Raw genomic sequence first — 17,161 nt, 5'->3', positions numbered from 1 at the left:
CGATTTTGATAGCTCCAGATATCTGGGGTTCTCATTTTGCTTTGGTAGCATCCTGTACAGTGTTTTTCACCTAAAAGCCTCCATCTTTGAGTTTTCTCAAGGTCAACTTCGATGAATCCATCTTGGACGGAGGTATGTGGGGCGATGCGGATTTCGTTATTCAGGACACGTCTGCTAGGATCGTGGCTGCAGGGGGCAGTCAACTTTTCGACATATCGATTCCGGATGTGGAGCTGAAGGTCGCTTGGGCGGGCCTTCGTCACACCTGGTGTATTTTACTAGCCAGTTCTATTATCCTAGAGAAGTACTCGGCCACGGTCATTGGCTGGATCGGGGGGGGGGGGGCAAGGGGTAATGGTTGCGTCTACCTTTTGCTCCGAGATATCTGTGCATTGGTGAGGGACAGAGAGGCCTACCAAGCCAAGCATGTTTTCCGCGAAGCTAATGGAGATGAGAAGTTGTCCTTAGCACTTCGAGATAATTTGTTTTTTGATTTTATTGGATGTATCCATACTCATTAGATATGATCCATCCGCTTTAGCAAGCGCGCGAAAAAAAAAAAAAAAAAAAACTGAAGGCGTAGAGGACGTTGAGGTGGTAGGATGGATTACGGAATTCCGCATACCTACTTCTATGCGGACTTAACTCCGCACAGATAGTTATATGATTCCATCCGAATGAAACCCTACCGGTGCTCTATACGCATTACCGGGAGGTGGGTGTCCGCATATTTAGTTCTATGCAGGCTTCTAATCTGCAGAACTAATATATGCGCCCGCCCGCTGGCGACACTTATCTTGTTTTCGCAGTATCACTTGTGATGCCGCTGCCCGCGTATTTAATTTTATACAATTTTCTTCCGCATAGAACCTTTATGAGCAGGTCCTCATGTGTCCATCTGAAACATATTCGCATCTTGTGAGCGGATTCCTCTATCGGTCGATCAAGATCGGATGGTCGATGTTTAGAATGTTTTCCATCGATCCCCGTCAGCACCTCCTCCTCTGACGTAACTCCTCCCAGCGGAACCAACGCTGCCGTCGGCGCCTCCGCCCTTGAAGTCGTCGACATGGCGGCGGAGACGACTGCAGGGGAAGGCAGTGGAAGGCGAGGGAGGGTAGGGCGGCGGAGACAAGGAACCGGCGAAGCCTTCTTAAAAAGTTCTAATTCTCGGTTTCTTTTTCCAAGAATGATGGTTTACATTTATAAAAGTATAACTTCAAAATGCTTACGGAATGTTTTTAAAAATAAATTGCACAAGATTTGAGCATTAATTATAGGGGTGCTATCAAGGTGGGAGATCGGGTATGGGTACCTGTCGAATATTAAATATTAATTATATCTTTAGAGATAATCAAAGCTAAGCAATCCGTGCTTTCATAAGTTTATAAGCATCCAATATATACTAAAAAAATTAAATTATGAATAATAAACACTTGTAGGTATGTATATATGTATATATTTTATTTTCATTATCTCATTATATATATATATATATATATATATATATATATATAGTGAAAGAGAGGATTAATTCGCGTTATTAATTTAGGAGTATTATCAATTAGTATTAAAATATGTACTAGTATAATAATAAACTAATATTTAGTTTAGTAATTAATATTTAATTATTATTTAATTAGTTGACTTATTAATTACTTGATATTTTATTTTTTTATATTATAGTATTTTTTTTAATTTTATAGAGTATAGAGATAAAGTATAGAGAAAGAGACAAAAAGATAGAATTTAGTTTGTATAAGGGAACCCAATGCCTACACCATATCAAAATAGAATCAAAACAAAAAAAAATGTAAGTGGAATTCCCTAAAGAAGTATTAGTATATATGTATAACTAGAAGTACTAGTATGAATAAAGCCTTTTAAGTTGTTATGTATGTGTATACGTTTGATCACTAGATTAAAAAGTATAAAATAGTAACATCAGTGTGGCAAGAGCAGAGGGTATTTCTATCGGACCAAAAAACATCTCATTCTTGTAAAAAGGAACAATACATATTAAAGTAGCAAAACTAGCTGTTTTTTTTTTCATTACTCAAAGATTTCACTTATTTAAAATAATATTTAATGGGAATGATTTATTTTTTCCTTTATATGGTTGGATTGAATCGAGAAAAGAGTATGTTTTATTAAAAAGAAAAAGCGAGAGAGAGAATTCAGCCACACCTTACCTGAAGCCAAATTGACTCATAGAACCTGCCGGACCAACCCCCTGGCATCCCAAAAACTTGTAAAGTTCCAGACTAAAAGATTAAGTCTTGCAGCAAGAATTTTCATATCATTTGCAACCTAGACTCAGTTTACTAAATAAAAATGACAGCAATCAGATACTGAATTTGTTCACGGTACTGGTACCATTCTATCATGATATAGATATGCAGTACAGTATGAGATGATGAGATGTATTAAAATGTTGGTACAGTAAGAAACTGCATACTAGTTTGGTACCAGTACAGAATGATACAGTAATAACCGGTACAATAAACTTTGATACTTCCCTTTAAAGATAACATTGTCTCATAACCAAGCACAAACTTTTGTCTTTTCCCTTCTCTAGGGGTTTGGAACATACTTTCAATCTTCTTCGGTGCCGGACAGGATTCTGTGGCTAATAAGCACAGAAGGCTCGCATATACCACCACCAGAATACCAGTCGGCAATTCTGCCCACAAGGCAACTGCTAACCAACTTCTGATGTGTTAACATAAGATCTGCCATGCTGACGATCAACTGCCACGTCACGCATGCTCCCTGAGACCCCAACAGAGACACCATGCAAGAAATAGCAAAATTATTATTTTTCTTGTGAAAGAGTTACTATTTTCTATTACATACTAATTACATCAGCACAAATGTCTCAACCAAAGCAAATAAAGGAAAGATACTACTACAACATTAAAGGATTCAATGGAAACATGAATGACACAACAGCTGTACACCAGACTTGGGAATGTTCTGAGATTACATTACTACAACCATTCAAGTTGGAGCTCAAGAAGCCTTCTTGCTCCTATACCTAATTGCACAGAAAACATAAACCAGAAGGTTCAGAAAACTGAGCCCAGCTAAAAGCCAGAAGAAATAATCAAGATGCCCTTCATTTAAGTTGTCAGGAATCCATCCAGTCTTCCCTCCTATAGTTGTTATATATGTCACAACTGTCAGAATCAGAGAGCTTAGGTAATTCCCCAGTGCGGTTGTGAGGAGTGAAAGCGCACTGCAGAGACTTCGCATGGCATCAGGAGACTGATCATAGAAAAACTCAAGCTGCCCAATGAATGTAAATACTTCTGCTGCTCCAACTAAGAAATATTGAGGTATCTGCCAGAAAATGCTCAATGGAACTGCCACTTTTTGGTGCTCCAAATGCTCAGCCTTCACAATGTCCAAACGTTTTATCTCCACCAGTGCTGCTGCTGCCATTGCCAATATTGATATGAATAGTCCAATGCCCATCCTCTGTAGTTCTGAAAAACCTCTCTCCTTGCCCGTGAATCTCCTTACTATTGGAACAAGAATCCTATCATAGATTGGAACCCATATGATAACACTGATCACATCAAAGGTTGATAGAGATGCAGGGGGAATGGTGAATGAGCCAATTGTTGCATCTAGAACCATCCCTTGTTCCACAAACATGGTAGAGATCTGTGCATAGACTGCAGAGAAAACAATGGTAGTGGCCCAGATGGGGAACATCCGTACCAGTATCTTCAGTTCTTCCACCTGAGTGACTGTGCAGAGCCTCCAGGGATTGGACAAACTTTCAGTCTTCAAATCAAGATCTGACACAGTAGCAGCCTTGTCGAGAAACCTGCAGTACAAGTTTACTAATATTTAGCAGTTCAACATGCAATATCTGGAAGAAACAGCAAAAGAATTACTGTATACAAAAACCTAGCTACTAAAAAACATAGCACATCTAAAGAAAGTATTAGCTACTGAAAAATGTTATATATATTAAGAAAAAGTCATAAGTCAGACCATGTCGGACAGTTGATAATAATCATCAGTTTTTAGCAGAAATAATGATCCATCACTCAAATTTCATGATTTGATTTGATTAAAACAGAAAGGACATATGCTTTGTTTTTAGATCTCAGTTGATAATATATTGTCAAGATAAATGCTTGTTTGATGTCTATCATTAAAGTAAAACCAAGTAAATCAGCCCACCGTTGGCTAATTTCCAATAGCAAGATAAGAGTTTTACATGAACTGAAGAAAAAATGAAAATTTACACAGTTACCAAGCGAATACAGCTTTAAGTTGAAAAGTCATGAATTTTATAAAATCAAATACACAGCATATCAAAACTGGGGATGCAAACACCTTTCGAAGGTACCAAAGCAAAAATGACGAACAATTTGACGGAACCCTATTCACCATGAACTTACAAAAATTAACTGATTTCGTTCATTTTTTGAAATGATTTCAATAAAATCTTCTAGTTTATAATCTGGCTTTACAATTTACTTTGATGACATCCTCTTATGATATGATAGATAATCGATTTCTAAGACTGACCATTGTTGACAGATTATGGATTCTTAAAAGAAGTACCACAGAGATTGCAAGAGAATCTCTTGACAGTTTGCAACCTAAATTTCATCCACAAGGATTTCCAATCTGCCAATTGCATGTCTATAGATGCACGTCCAGACTGAGTAGCAGAATTACTTAAGGACTTGACTCGAGATTAATGCAACAATCAAATCTTTTGAGATATAAATGAAGTTAAGAGATGTACTTAAGTTCGTCAGTGTGCTCCAATTTTCTACTCCCTTCAATTGCTGAAGCTTTGTCTGGTAGTTCATATAGGAGAGAACTATCATGAGGGATATCTAACTTCCATTTACGAAGAGAAGCTACAGCCACCTGGCACATTCTTGTAATAGGGCTTCCTCCTGGTTTTTGAAATCTATAGAGTGTGGTGCCTGCGAAAAAACTTATAATGGCCAGGGCCATGAACAATGTAGGAATACCAAAGCCCAAACCCCACCCATAGTTGTCTTGCACCCACACAAGAAAACTGCTGGATATAAGAGCACCAATATTCACAGAGAAATAAAACCAATTAAAGAAGGATCCCTTCTTCACTCTCTCTGCCGGATCAGTGTCATCAAATTGATCAGCACCAAAGGAAGAGACACAGGGTTTAATTCCTCCAGTCCCTAATGCAATCAGATAGAGACCGACAAAGAAAATAGCATATTGGGATAGACTTGCTTCTGGGCAAACAGATTTCACACACGATGGGGGCTTAAAGGCAGGAACTGATGCTGAAAGGGTCAATGTACCCATTCCCTACACCCAAAACAGTAGCATAATTAATTTCCAAATTAAATAATATGGAACAAACAGATCATAAGTCACAAACAGAGCAACCAAACACATGATTACAAGATGAAAAAATGAGAGAAAAAGTACTTGTACTTACAACAAAGTATATTGTTGAGAAGACTGCTATAGTCCAGTACCTTCCCCAGTATGCATCAGCCAATATTGCTCCAATCAAGGGGGTGATGTAGCAAGTTCCTTGCCAAGTTGTGACATTTCTTGCAGCAGAGACATTTCCCTCATGTAGTTTTTTGGTGAGGTAAGTGACAAGATTGGTTGCTATTCCGTAGTAGGCCAAACGTTCACAACATTCAGTCCCTGTGATTTGGTTATAGAATCTTGAGTGCAGTGATTATGCATAGCTAATATATAATGGGCTAAACAGTATGAAGTAATGTTAATACCTAAGATGAAAGGGCATGCTCTCCAATTGCCTGTGCCATTCTTTAAGACAGGATTTCCATTTATGTCAACCGATCCATCTCCCGTGTATGGTCTCTTATTTCCATTCTACATATCAAACAACAGATATCCAATGTGATGGAATTTTATAAAGTTCTAAATAATCAGAGACTAGAAGGTGCGTGAATTTTAAAAGAGTCCTATCAACTAGCATAACAAAATGAATGGAATATAATTTGCATTTACAATGTCAATTGTGTAACTGAAATCAGATCAAAACTGAGATTTAGACTTTGCAATGGCAACCCAAACCTTCATTCTGATGACAACTTCTAAATGATGTTTTGATCAAAAACATTTTTTCCCTATTTAAGAACTATTAAGCTCAGGCTTTAAGCAAAGGTTACAAAAAACAGCTAAATGAAAATAATCCCAGGTAACAAATTACCCGGCTGTGCCACCTTTATCAGACAGGTCAAGCACCTTGGGGGAAGACATGCAAGGACTGTTTGAGTTACAGCACGTAAAACCTACCATCCATAAATCAGTAATAGAAACTTATGAGCAGTTGCATCGGAAACCATTCCCTTCATCTGCATATTGGTCGCTGCTTCCAATTATCTTACGGAAGGTTCTTAGTATTTACTTTGCTCAATCATTCTTGACGCCTACAGAACTTTAGAATTGCGAACCCTAGTTTCCTGTTTTCTTTTCAATTTCTGTTTTTTATTTTCCTATTGTATGATGGAGATTAAATAATCTAATCTCATTTTTCAAGGATCTGGGACATGTTCTTATAAAGATCTAATCTTTCCAAGGCTTCACGTCAAAGCACGACCAAATGAATCATGACACACCCAAATTGGAGAGGATTTATTCACCCAACTCCATCAGAAAGCAAAAAAATCTGAAAGACGGATACAAGTCAATAGCTAAAACACAATTTCTTACATTAGTACCAATCATCCTCAGATTCACAACGAAACAATCATTAATAAAAGAAATAAATCCATTACAGAACTTCCTAAATCGAACGAAGATAGATAGGCCAAAATTTTCATCGGAATCTAAAGCTATGAAAGAAGAAAGCAGACCTCTTCCGATAAGAGAACGTCTTCCAAGAGCGATCTCTGATCTTCCTCCTGAGAGCCCATGGATCGAAAGCCGAAAGAGAGAGAGGGGGATTCCGCAATAAAAGGCTAGTGAATTAGGGATTCGAAGGGATTTTTTAACAACGAGGTAATCATCGAGAGACTAGCTGGGAGTGGAATGCTTCCGCTGACGGGGAGAGAGAAGATTTAAGACCGAGCATCGAGACGACGGTGAAATGGCAAAGGCCAGCCTTTCCCTTATCATTTTTTATTGGTTTCAACTTCCAGTCCAGGTTCAGGCAAGAGAAGTGGGTTGCATCTTTTGCACGAAAGAAGAAATTACGTTCCTTCGCATACAGCCATCGTTGGATCACCAACCACACAGATCTCAAAGCATTCTGAGTCCATAATTCTCAAAGCGACCACTCCTCCCTTCATCCCTCTCCCTATTCAACTCTTCTCTCTCCCTTCTCTTTCTTTGCTCTCGTCTCTGCGTCCCCTTCTCTTCGGTGAGCTTTTCGGCAGTCTCCGGCAGTGATTCCTTGCGGCGCTTCGGTCCGAGTGGTAACACTCGATGCTGAGGAATCTCCATTTCCCGATTGGTTAGTGCCATGGATACCAATCTTGGATTTGCTCTGTTTTGGTGTTAGCTCTGGACTTCCTCGTAACTGGACGAGCTGGCGATCGAGAACCACCAAAAGATCAGCTTCTGTGGAGCAAGCAGAATAAAGTGATGGTAAAGTTTCGATATTTTCGCACGTTGTTTGCTGAAAATGGGATCTTTGGGGCTGGGTTTTGATCTGGAGACGGGGGTTTGGGTGCAGGTGGGCTCGATGAGAATGGTCCGCCATGACTGAGGCCGCTTCTGAAGACGAGCTTCTTTGTTCCCTGTGAGGTTCATGCCGATTCAACAAGAACAGATGCAATATGTAATTTTTGGATTGCATAGGGCGGGCTCTTTATTCCTATTGCCTCGCCAACCACAAGGACCACCACGTTGTTCAGGTATTCGTTCTTATTCTTCTCATAGAATCTTTGAAAGAAACCAAGAAAAGAGAGGATTTTGATTTTTTTTTTTTTCCTTTCGGGATTTTGTTTTAGATTCGGAGGTCATCGTGCCATAACATGATAAGGTGTCAGAGGCGTCGAAGCTCAACAAGAGGCTGCAGCCGAGGCCTGGAAGAGGGTGACCAACACCTACGAGATTTGCGGCCGGAGCCTCCTCGATTCCTTCCGGTATTTGATGATATTAGACATTATTCTGAAAGATTTCGGATTTCTATAAGCAAGACTCCTCCTTGCTTCAAATGTCTTTTTTTACCACCTCCGGCTTGTGGAGTCCATGGTCTCCGAGGAGAGCGATCTCATCTTCCCCAGCCTCGAGTTCTCAGCCCAGGCCCTTGTCTCCTTCCCTGAATAAATACGTCGGCTTGCTCCCACGCCCGATCTTCATCCTCCTCTTGTCAACTACTCTGTTTCTTCTTCCTCTTATTTTATTAATCTCTGTAAAGAACTGAAGCACAGGGAATGCCACCTTAATTTAATCTCCATGCAAAGAGTTCAATTCTCGTATGTACTTTCAGTTTCCAAACCTAGCCCAAAGATAGAGTTTGATCTTGATTTTGAATTGATGGCTCTAGAAATGTGGAGATCTCCTTAACAATAATTTTGTTTCTTAATCCATAACCACATTCTTTAGCATCTTTTTGTTGTATAGGAGCCAAGTTTCTGTGATTTTGGCAACTAATTGTGGATGGAAACATTGTGAGAGCAGTTGATAGTTCCATTCACCAGAGCTAAGAAAGAAACCTTCATCAATTTTTAGTCAGCCATGGTTTCTATATTAATAGGAATTGTGAGAGCCTGCACTGGTGCGTATTTAGCTCCAAATCAGTTATGGAAAAATCTTGGATACTTATATATGACCAATAAATACATAAAGTAGGTATTTTGAGTGAGGTTCAGAATTGTTATAAATAATATCAAAGCAAACCCGATCCATCGCCATGTAGACTAGAAACTACTGCAACTCGGGCCCATCATGATGTTTGGAATTGGATTTGGCTGGTTTTGGCTTCGGTACAATTTTTTCTGCTGCTTTACTAAGCAGATCTTTGTGCCAGTCAGTAAAAATTGGAATACCTCATCCTCCATCGTCTTCAGGCTGATAGATCACCTCCCATGAGATCAAATGTAGCTTTCTTTGTTCAGTATTGTGACCCTACAAGAAACATCTAATTTTTTTTTCAATCCACCTTATAACTGCTTGTGGCATCTAGCTACTAGGCATTATTTGAACTGGCCAAACTGATTATATCAGTCGTCTTCCAGCCATAGATTGAAATTTCCATTTCCAAGATTCTAATCTTGCTGCAATATGGTCCTTGATGAATTGAAATCAATTGCAGATGATCCACTCTCTATGACAGGTACGCCCAAATATTCTCTAAAGATGTTTGAATGGGGGATCTGAAGGATTGAAGCGAGCTTTATTACTTTCCTTCAGGTGTTTTTGGACTAAAGATTACGGAAGATTTGTTGAGATTTACCAGCTGGTGACACTACTTGTAATAAACGGGCCAGCTGGGCCTGGCCTGGACCATAGTCGGCAGACCCAGCCGGCTCTACCCTAGGACTAGGGGATCGCAATCCCCCTGCTCCAGCGGGTTCGAACGACCGCGCGGCTGTTGAGCGGTTGTAATCGCCGAACGGCCGACCGTTACGGCCGTTCGACCGAGCTCCCCCACACCTCCGGGGTCTATAAAAACCCTACATCCCACCGGCAAAGCTCGGGATTCGGCAAAGGGCCAGAATGTAGGGAGAGGAACAGAAAGAAGAAAAAGAAGGGGGAAGGACCCTGCGGTCGCCGCAGGCCCTCGGCCATAGGCGTTATTGGAGTTCATATAAATTTGTTTTAAGATAGTTTTTTTTGGAAATACCTTATCCAACTAAATTCTCTTTTTCTATTATATTTCTATCTATATTTTTTGGTCCAAGCACAACGTAATAACTACCTTAGAGTTTTAAAAGTTTTAAAATTTCACATAACGCACTTCTTGTTACAAGCAAATACTTAAAGGAGTTTTTTTTTTCTTTAACCATTATTATTAAGGAATAGTATTGTACGACAACCAATGGGATAGAAATACCTTGAATCTCAGTGCTGGAAGTAGCAATAATACAGGGAGTTATGCTAAGCCTACTTCTGATGCATCAACATGCCTAGATATCTTTCTTTTCTTTTTTGATAGAAGGGGACGTAGATAGCCACGCGGCTTTTATTGATCTGATCAAAAGAATACAAAGTTCAGAAGCTGCTAAGAGGAAGAGGCAACAATTTAAGGAAGCAAAGCTCTGCTACAAATAGAGTGGAAAGAAGCAGAGAAAAAAGAAACTGAAAAAAGCAGTGGAGCACCAGCACTTGGACAAAATGTTCTCCATTCAATCTGTTGCAAGAATGGATGTAGGGAACCTCACAAAATAAATCAGAATTTTTTGCAGCATAGAATCCTGAAACAGTGGCATGCTCAGGTCTCAGACAGCATAACCATCAAATCCTCACATGTAGGACTAGAGAAATAAAAGTTTCAACCAACCTTTCTGGGGTACACACACCCCAACGGAAGCATCACGCAAGCAAAAATATGTCAACTTATCAATTATCATATAATATTATCATCTTCCTGATCTAAAACATCACATAGGAAGGATACTTCTACATGGTTAAGTGACACATCTATAACCATTCTAGCATCTTGTAAAAGTATTTGTACACAACAAAGACAGAGTTCAAGAAGCCTTCTTGCTTTTATACTTCATGGCACAGTAAACATAAACTACGAGGTTCAACAAACCGAGTGCAGCTAGAAGCCAGAAGAAGAAATCGAGATGCCCTTCATTTAAATTATCAGAAATCCACCCAGTCTTCCCTCCTTGGGTTGTTATATGTGTCACAATGGTCAGGATCAGAGAGCTTAGGTAATTCCCCAGTGCATTTGTGACAAATGATAGCGCACTACAGAGACTTCTCATGGCATCAGGAGACTGATCATAGAAAAATTCGAGCTGCCCGATGGCTGTGAATACTTCTGCCGCTCCAGCCAAGACATGCTGAGGTATCTGCCAGAAGATGCTGAGGGGAACTGCCACTTTTTGGTGCTCCAAATGCTCAGCCTTTGCGATGCTCAAACGCTTTATCTCCAGCAGTGCTGCTGCAGCCATTGCCAGTATAGATATGAAAAGGCCGATACCCATCCTCTGCAATTCTGAAAAGCCTCTCTCATTGCCCGTGAATCTCCTTGCTAATGGCACAAGAACCCTGTCGTAGACTGGAATCCATAAGATAACACTGATCGCATTAAAGGTAGATAGAGATGCAGGAGGAATGCTGAATGAAGCAATGGTCGTCTCAAGAACCATCCCTTGTTCGACAAACAATGTAGAGATCTGCGCAATGACAGCAGCAAACACAATGCTGGTAGCCCAGATTGGGAAGATGCGTACCAATAACTTCAGTTCTTCCACCTGAGTGACTGTGCAGAGCCTCCATGGGTTGGAGAAGCTTTCGATCCTCTCATCAAGATCTAAAACTGTTGCAGCCTTGTCAAGAAACCTGAAGTTCATATTTGTTAATATTGCACAGTTCAACATGCCATACCAAGAAGAAATCATAACAGATTATTGCATATATTTATATGTAAATACATATTATAACTCGTGTATATGTAAATTTCATAGCATATTTAGACAAAATGCTAGCTTCTGAAAACATAGTGTCTAAAAATAGTTGATCATGCACTTGTGAAACAATTGATATAATCATCTTTTTATTTTTTCCTCTCTGTATACTATTTAGTAAATCAGTCCACAGTTGGCTTATCTCCAACAGAAGAACATTGGTTTCATATGATGTGAAGGTAAAATGGAGGTATGCACATGGGGGACTGACCTCGAACTACAAACTAGTCCTGTGTGGAAGTGGTCAATTCGCTCTTTGCTTTAAATGTGTCTGGTTATCTAAATTGATCTATTACTTTCTTCATTATTTGTAACAGTTCTTTACTTAGGTGGGTGGAATTTCTTTCCGGGACGAGTGGGTGAATCATGTAGTTCTTAAGCTCCTTAACGTAGTTGGAATAAGTATGAAATATTCTGCAAGTTGATAATAACTTTCAGCTGAGTAAACTCATCTATGATCTTTATAATCTCTCATACACAGAAAATGGAAACTAAATATATACACAAACTCTTTTAGAAAGTAACAATGCAAACATTACGAACAAGTTGGCTAAACCCCATTCGCAACGTACTTGTAAAGACTAAGATATTTTCTGGATCTTTTTGCAGTGATTTATTAGCAATTCTTCCGGTTCTAATCTGATTTTATAATTCTATTTGATGCTTTCCGCTTATGATATATACCAAACAAGTGATTTCTGAGACTGACCATCATCGACAACTTATGGATTCTTAAAAGATGTTACATAGAGATAGCAAGAGAACCTCTTGGCAACTTATGTACATAAGAATCTCCAGTTAGCCCTTTTACAAATCTAAAGATGCATGTCCTGCCTGAGTAGCAAAATGACTTGAGGACTTGGCTCAAGATTCATTTAACATTTAAAGAAGTAAGAAAAGTTCAGAGATGTACTTGAGTTCATCTGTGTGCTCCAACTTTCTACTCCCTTTGATTGCTGAGGCTTTGCCTGGTAGTTCATGGAGAAGAGAACTATCATGGGGGACATCTACCTTCCACTTGCGAAGAGAAGCTACGACCACCTGGCATACTCTTGTAATAGGACTTCCACCCGGTTTTTGAAATCTATAAAGTGAGGTCCCTGAGAAAAAACTTATAATGGCTAGGCCCATAAACAGTGTAGGAATACCAAAGCCCAGAGCCCACCCATAACTGTCTTGCACCCACACAAGAAAACTGCTGGATAAAAGTGCACCGATATTCACAGAGAAATAAAACCAATTAAAAAAGGATCCCTTCTTCACTCTTTCTGCTCGATCTGTATCGTCGAATTGATCAGCACCAAGGGAGGAGATACAAGGTTTAATTCCACCAGACCCTAATGCAATCAGATAGAGACCAATAAAGAGAACAGCATATTGAGCTGGTCTTGCTTCTGGGCAAATTGATCCTGCACAGGATGGAGGCCTGAAGGCAGGAACTGATGCTGAAAGGGTCGATGTACCCATTCCCTACAACCAAAACAGTAGCATCATAATCTCCTGAATTAAATAATATGGACAAAACAGATCATAAGTCACAAAACAAAGAGACCAAACAGATGCAGTTATGATTACAAAAAGGAGAAAAAAATATTTGTTGTACCGTACTTACTATAAAGTATATTGTCAAGAAGACTGCAATTGTCCAGTACCTTCCCCAGTATGCATCAGCCGATATTGCTCCAATCAGGGGGGTGAGGTAGCAAGTCCCTTGCCAAGTTGTGACATTTCTTGCTGCAGGGGCATTTCCCTCATGTAATTTTTTTGCAAGGTAAGCAACAAGATTGGTTGCTATTCCATAGTAAGCCAAACGTTCACAACATTCAGTCCCTGTGATTTGGTTATGGAATCTTGAGCACTGCGATTATGGGTAGTTGATAAATAATAGGCTAAACAGTATCAAGTAATCTTAATACCTAAAATAAAGGGGCATGCTCTCCAATTGCCAGTGCCATTCTTTAGGACTGGATTTCCATGAATGTCGACCGATCCATCTCCTGTGTATGGTCCTCCATTTCCATTCTACAGATAAAACAGCATAAACCAAATATGATGAAATTTTATATGAGTCCTAAACTATCAGAAAAGCTGGAAGGTATGCGAAGTTTTGGACAATCGCACTGACTGGCACGATAAAATGGATGAAATAGAATCAGAAATCAAAATCTCAACCATATGAATACAAGCATTCTTGAAGAAAAAGTGTGTGAAATATGTTACTATACCTACTAACTGGCATGATAAAATGAATGGAGTAAAATTAGCATTCACAACTCAGATTTTTAACTGTAATCACTCAAAAAGATGTATAACCATAAGCAGAGTCCTGAATCATGCAATCAAATAGACCATAAGCAGTCCTGAATTATGCAATCAAATAGTTAGATCAAAACTGCATCCAGAACTAGACTTTGCAATGGCAAGCCGGATCTTCATTTCCATGAAAATTTTTGCATGATAATTTGATAAAAAGAAATGATTTTTCTTTTTTGTATTGAAAACTATTAAGGTCAAGCTCTCTGAAAAGCAGATAGCTAAAGTTATCTCAGTCAACTAGTTACCAAGTTGTGACATTTCTATTGGACAGATTAAGTACTACAGAAGGGAAAAAATTCCCGGGCTATTTGAGTTGGAGCACGTCAATCTACAATCCTCAGATCAACAATAAAAAATTTGAGCAGTTGCATCTGAAAGCTCTCTCTTTGTCTGCTCGTCGGTCATTGCCTTCTAATCATCTAACAGATTCTAAAGAAGAAAAAGAAGAAGATTCACGATAGCTTTTTTTTTTTTTTTTCCCAAGCAAAATGGTGGAGACTGGAGAAGACAATCGAACAAAATGGGCACAAAAAAGAGAAGCAATAAAAGGAAGATATGGAAAAGAAAAAAAATGAGAAAAGAAAAGAGGAAAAAAAAAGAAGATTCATTGTACTAGTTTGGTTAATCATTCTTTTTTTGTTCTTTTTTCTTGCGGGTTAGGGCTGAAGGAAGCAGTAGTTGGGTTGAGGATGGGATTCGAACCTGGTATCTAACACCCAATAACTTAAACAATTGAGCCAATTGACACTCTCAACTTTGCTTGATCATTCCTGATGCATGCAGACTGTGAGGACTTAGATCACTAATTCCTTTTCAGTTTTCAAATTTTGGTGCTTAATTTCTATTCTAATAGGTCTGTCTATTGTATAGTGGAGATTAGATAATCTAATGTCACTTCTCGAAGACCTTGGATTATGAATTCCTATCAAGATCTATTTTTTCCAACACCACCTCAGGCCGCAGCCATATGAACTATGATCCCATTAGACTTCCCCAAATCTTTCTTTTTCTTTTTTGATGTAAAGGGAGGTTCACGACTAGACTAACCCAAATCTATCAGAAATCAAAAATCTGAAAAATAGATAACAATCCATAGATAACAGAAAATTTGTTACCATAACATTAATCTTTCTCAAATCCACATTGAATGATTTAAGAATTTACCAAACTAAGGAACCCCGAATCGAGGAGCAAATCTAAGGAAGCAACAAAATAATAATAATAATAATCTTTGTCTGCGACAAAGAGACGAACCTCTGATGAGAGCCCATCTTCCAACAGCAATTTTGGTTTCTCCTCCTGAGAGCCCATGGATGGAGACTCAGAGAGAGAGGAGAAGGTTAAGGATTCCAGGGATTTCCCGCCCGAGAAATGAGACAGAGCACCAATTTTATTTTTTTGAAGAGAGTTTTTTAGCAGTGTTGCCTTTAAAACAGCACATAACTTTGTGACGCGTGTCGATACACAAAGTTTTGTTCAAGAGTGGCCACGATGCCACTGATTAAATTATTTACGTAATTTCTCAAAAACAAGAATGGTTTATAGACAAGTAGCAGCACAAGATGTCTGTTAATTAACATTCCTGCTACTTGTTTTCATTAATGATCTAAAATTTAATCCCTGTTATTATATATTTACGCATAACTATGTGCAAAATAAACATGAAATTCTTTATATATTGAAAAAATTCCAAATATGAGCCAATGAATGCGTACAAAATAGAATGGAGAATTTTGCATGAGAGTCTCCATGCAAAAAATTATGTCAATAATATTGATATTATAAGTATTGGCCCTGCATGATGCATAGGATATGATATTTTTCTCATTTTTCTCATTATAATTGAAATACTATATAATAATATAATAAATCATAATTAAAAAAAGATTTTAATGGTTAAACTTCTGTTGCATGTTAAGTAATAAACTTTAATGATGGTTGACTACATTAATACCAGAATCATTAATATATTTTATATATTGAGCAATAAACTTTAATGATGGCCGAGTATAATAATACCCGCATCTACATAGGAGAGAGGACTTCATCACAAGCTGAGCCTCCATTATATATATAGGTAATAGATAATAGATATGCAGAAAATACTGTTAAATATAAACTACAAAATTTATAAGGACTAAACATAAAATTTGACGATCAATCAACTTATCCTCCTTAAGATGCATGTGTAATGAGAAAAGGCATGAGTAAATTAAACATGAATTCTATTCTTCCATCAAAACAGTTGAGAACATAAGTTTCATTTCATCATTTATTTTATTTGCTCTGATTTTAATACAATATATCTGAAAAATCTCTAGAGTTGCCAACTAAAATCAAATAAAAGAAGCAGGTGGATATGTGTGGGTCTCCACTCTTTGGGAGTTTGAGCTAAATAATACAAACAAATTCTAGCACATGCAGTACATATGAGAGATATGGCATAATTTTATTTCCAAAGGAATTACAACTTATGCATTAGGGTTTAAACTATCTTTATTTTAGCCCTTATGCTATGAGTGGTTGTCTTCTAATGGAACCAGTGGAACGTTCTGTTAGAACATGCCATAAGTGATGCGTGCTTCAAATTACTGCATATCAATCATTGGGAAAATGCTAGTATTTGTATAATACAGTTGCCACAAAGCTTGAGCCAACACTACATACTTAGATAATGTTTGGCATAATTTTTATTTTTTAAAAAATTAAAAATTATTTTTTGCGAAAACCAAAAAATTGAAGCTCGCTTAGCCGTAAAAATGGTGAAATTGGTGGCGGCCGATGATAGATGGTAATAGTCGATGATCACCATGACAGATAGCGTTAGAAGCAACTAATGAAGGCCACGAATTGGGAGCGATAAATGGTGGCCGGCAATGGCTGGTGACGGATGGAGGCGGTGGCTGGCAATATTGATACGCCGTGGAGATAGTCGCAAAAAAAAAAAAAAAAAAAATCAAAAACATAATTTTTGACTTTTATAATTTTTACAAATTGGTTGCTAATTCCAAAAAACTGAAGATAAAAATTGGATTATGAAACACTACAATGCCTCGATTTGTATGTTTCTGATAAAAAAAACTTGAAACTTGAAAAACTGACAACCATGCCGGACAAAGACTTACCCAAGAAGCAACATTAATTTCAAAAAAAATCTCAACCATCAAATAACCACCTTCCATCAAAGACATTCTCTGGACTTGGCCATTGCTGGACACAATGCCAGAGTTCTAGCCATAGTGAGGGCGAGAGAG

General features: G+C 38.3%; 2 protein-coding genes and 1 long non-coding RNA gene across 3 annotated transcripts; 1 reads left to right on the top strand and 2 right to left on the bottom strand.

The window, feature by feature from the left end:
- Nucleotides 1–2,795: 2,795 nt before the first annotated feature.
- LOC103713054 (protein NRT1/ PTR FAMILY 8.3-like) lies at nucleotides 2,796–7,108 on the bottom strand. Its single transcript, XM_008799821.4, has 5 exons — nucleotides 6,858–7,108; nucleotides 5,766–5,871; nucleotides 5,462–5,679; nucleotides 4,772–5,328; nucleotides 2,796–3,835 (listed from the first exon to the last, which is right to left on the bottom strand). Exons 1-5 carry the CDS (start codon nucleotides 6,915–6,917, stop codon nucleotides 3,013–3,015), a joined length of 1,764 nt encoding a protein of 587 aa, XP_008798043.1. The 5' UTR covers nucleotides 6,918–7,108; the 3' UTR covers nucleotides 2,796–3,012.
- A 145-nt stretch (nucleotides 7,109–7,253) lies between these two features.
- Nucleotides 7,254–8,418, top strand: LOC103713063. Its single transcript, XR_605021.4, has 3 exons — nucleotides 7,254–7,590; nucleotides 7,679–7,859; nucleotides 7,956–8,418. It is a non-coding gene; the product is annotated as an uncharacterized LOC103713063 (long non-coding RNA).
- A 2,085-nt stretch (nucleotides 8,419–10,503) lies between these two features.
- On the bottom strand, nucleotides 10,504–15,312 carry LOC103713071 (protein NRT1/ PTR FAMILY 8.3-like). The gene is made up of 5 exons (XM_008799839.2): nucleotides 15,162–15,312; nucleotides 13,508–13,613; nucleotides 13,204–13,421; nucleotides 12,505–13,061; nucleotides 10,504–11,466 (listed from the first exon to the last, which is right to left on the bottom strand). The coding sequence occupies exons 1-5, from the start codon at nucleotides 15,216–15,218 to the stop codon at nucleotides 10,644–10,646; spliced, it is 1,761 nt and encodes a 586-aa protein (XP_008798061.1). The 5' UTR covers nucleotides 15,219–15,312; the 3' UTR covers nucleotides 10,504–10,643.
- Nucleotides 15,313–17,161: the final 1,849 nt, after the last annotated feature.

This window comes from Phoenix dactylifera, chromosome 6, assembly GCF_009389715.1.
Source record: "Phoenix dactylifera cultivar Barhee BC4 chromosome 6, palm_55x_up_171113_PBpolish2nd_filt_p, whole genome shotgun sequence".
NCBI lineage: Eukaryota > Viridiplantae > Streptophyta > Magnoliopsida > Arecales > Arecaceae > Phoenix > Phoenix dactylifera.
Note: the sequence above shows the minus strand (reverse complement) of the source record. Positions and strands in the feature narration are given on the sequence as shown.

What these genes read in the sequence shown, in the direction of transcription:
- LOC103713054 (XM_008799821.4), bottom strand. Translation starts at nt 6,917, where the DNA reads ATGGGCTCTCAGGAGGAAGATCAGAGATCGCTCTTGGAAGACGTTCTC. An exon ending in AGCATGCCCTTTCATCTTAG is followed by an intron (nt 5,680 to 5,765) that starts GTATTAACATTA and finishes ACCAAATCACAG; the next exon opens with GGACTGAATGTTGTGAACGT. An exon ending in GAGCACACTGACGAACTTAA is followed by an intron (nt 3,836 to 4,771) that starts GTACATCTCTTA and finishes CTTGTACTGCAG; the next exon opens with GTTTCTCGACAAGGCTGCTA.
- LOC103713071 (XM_008799839.2), bottom strand. Translation starts at nt 15,218, where the DNA reads ATGGGCTCTCAGGAGGAGAAACCAAAATTGCTGTTGGAAGATGGGCTC. An exon ending in AAGATGGGCTCTCATCAGAG is followed by an intron (nt 13,614 to 15,161) that starts GTTCGTCTCTTT and finishes TTTTATCTGTAG; the next exon opens with AATGGAAATGGAGGACCATA. An exon ending in GAGCACACAGATGAACTCAA is followed by an intron (nt 11,467 to 12,504) that starts GTACATCTCTGA and finishes TATGAACTTCAG; the next exon opens with GTTTCTTGACAAGGCTGCAA.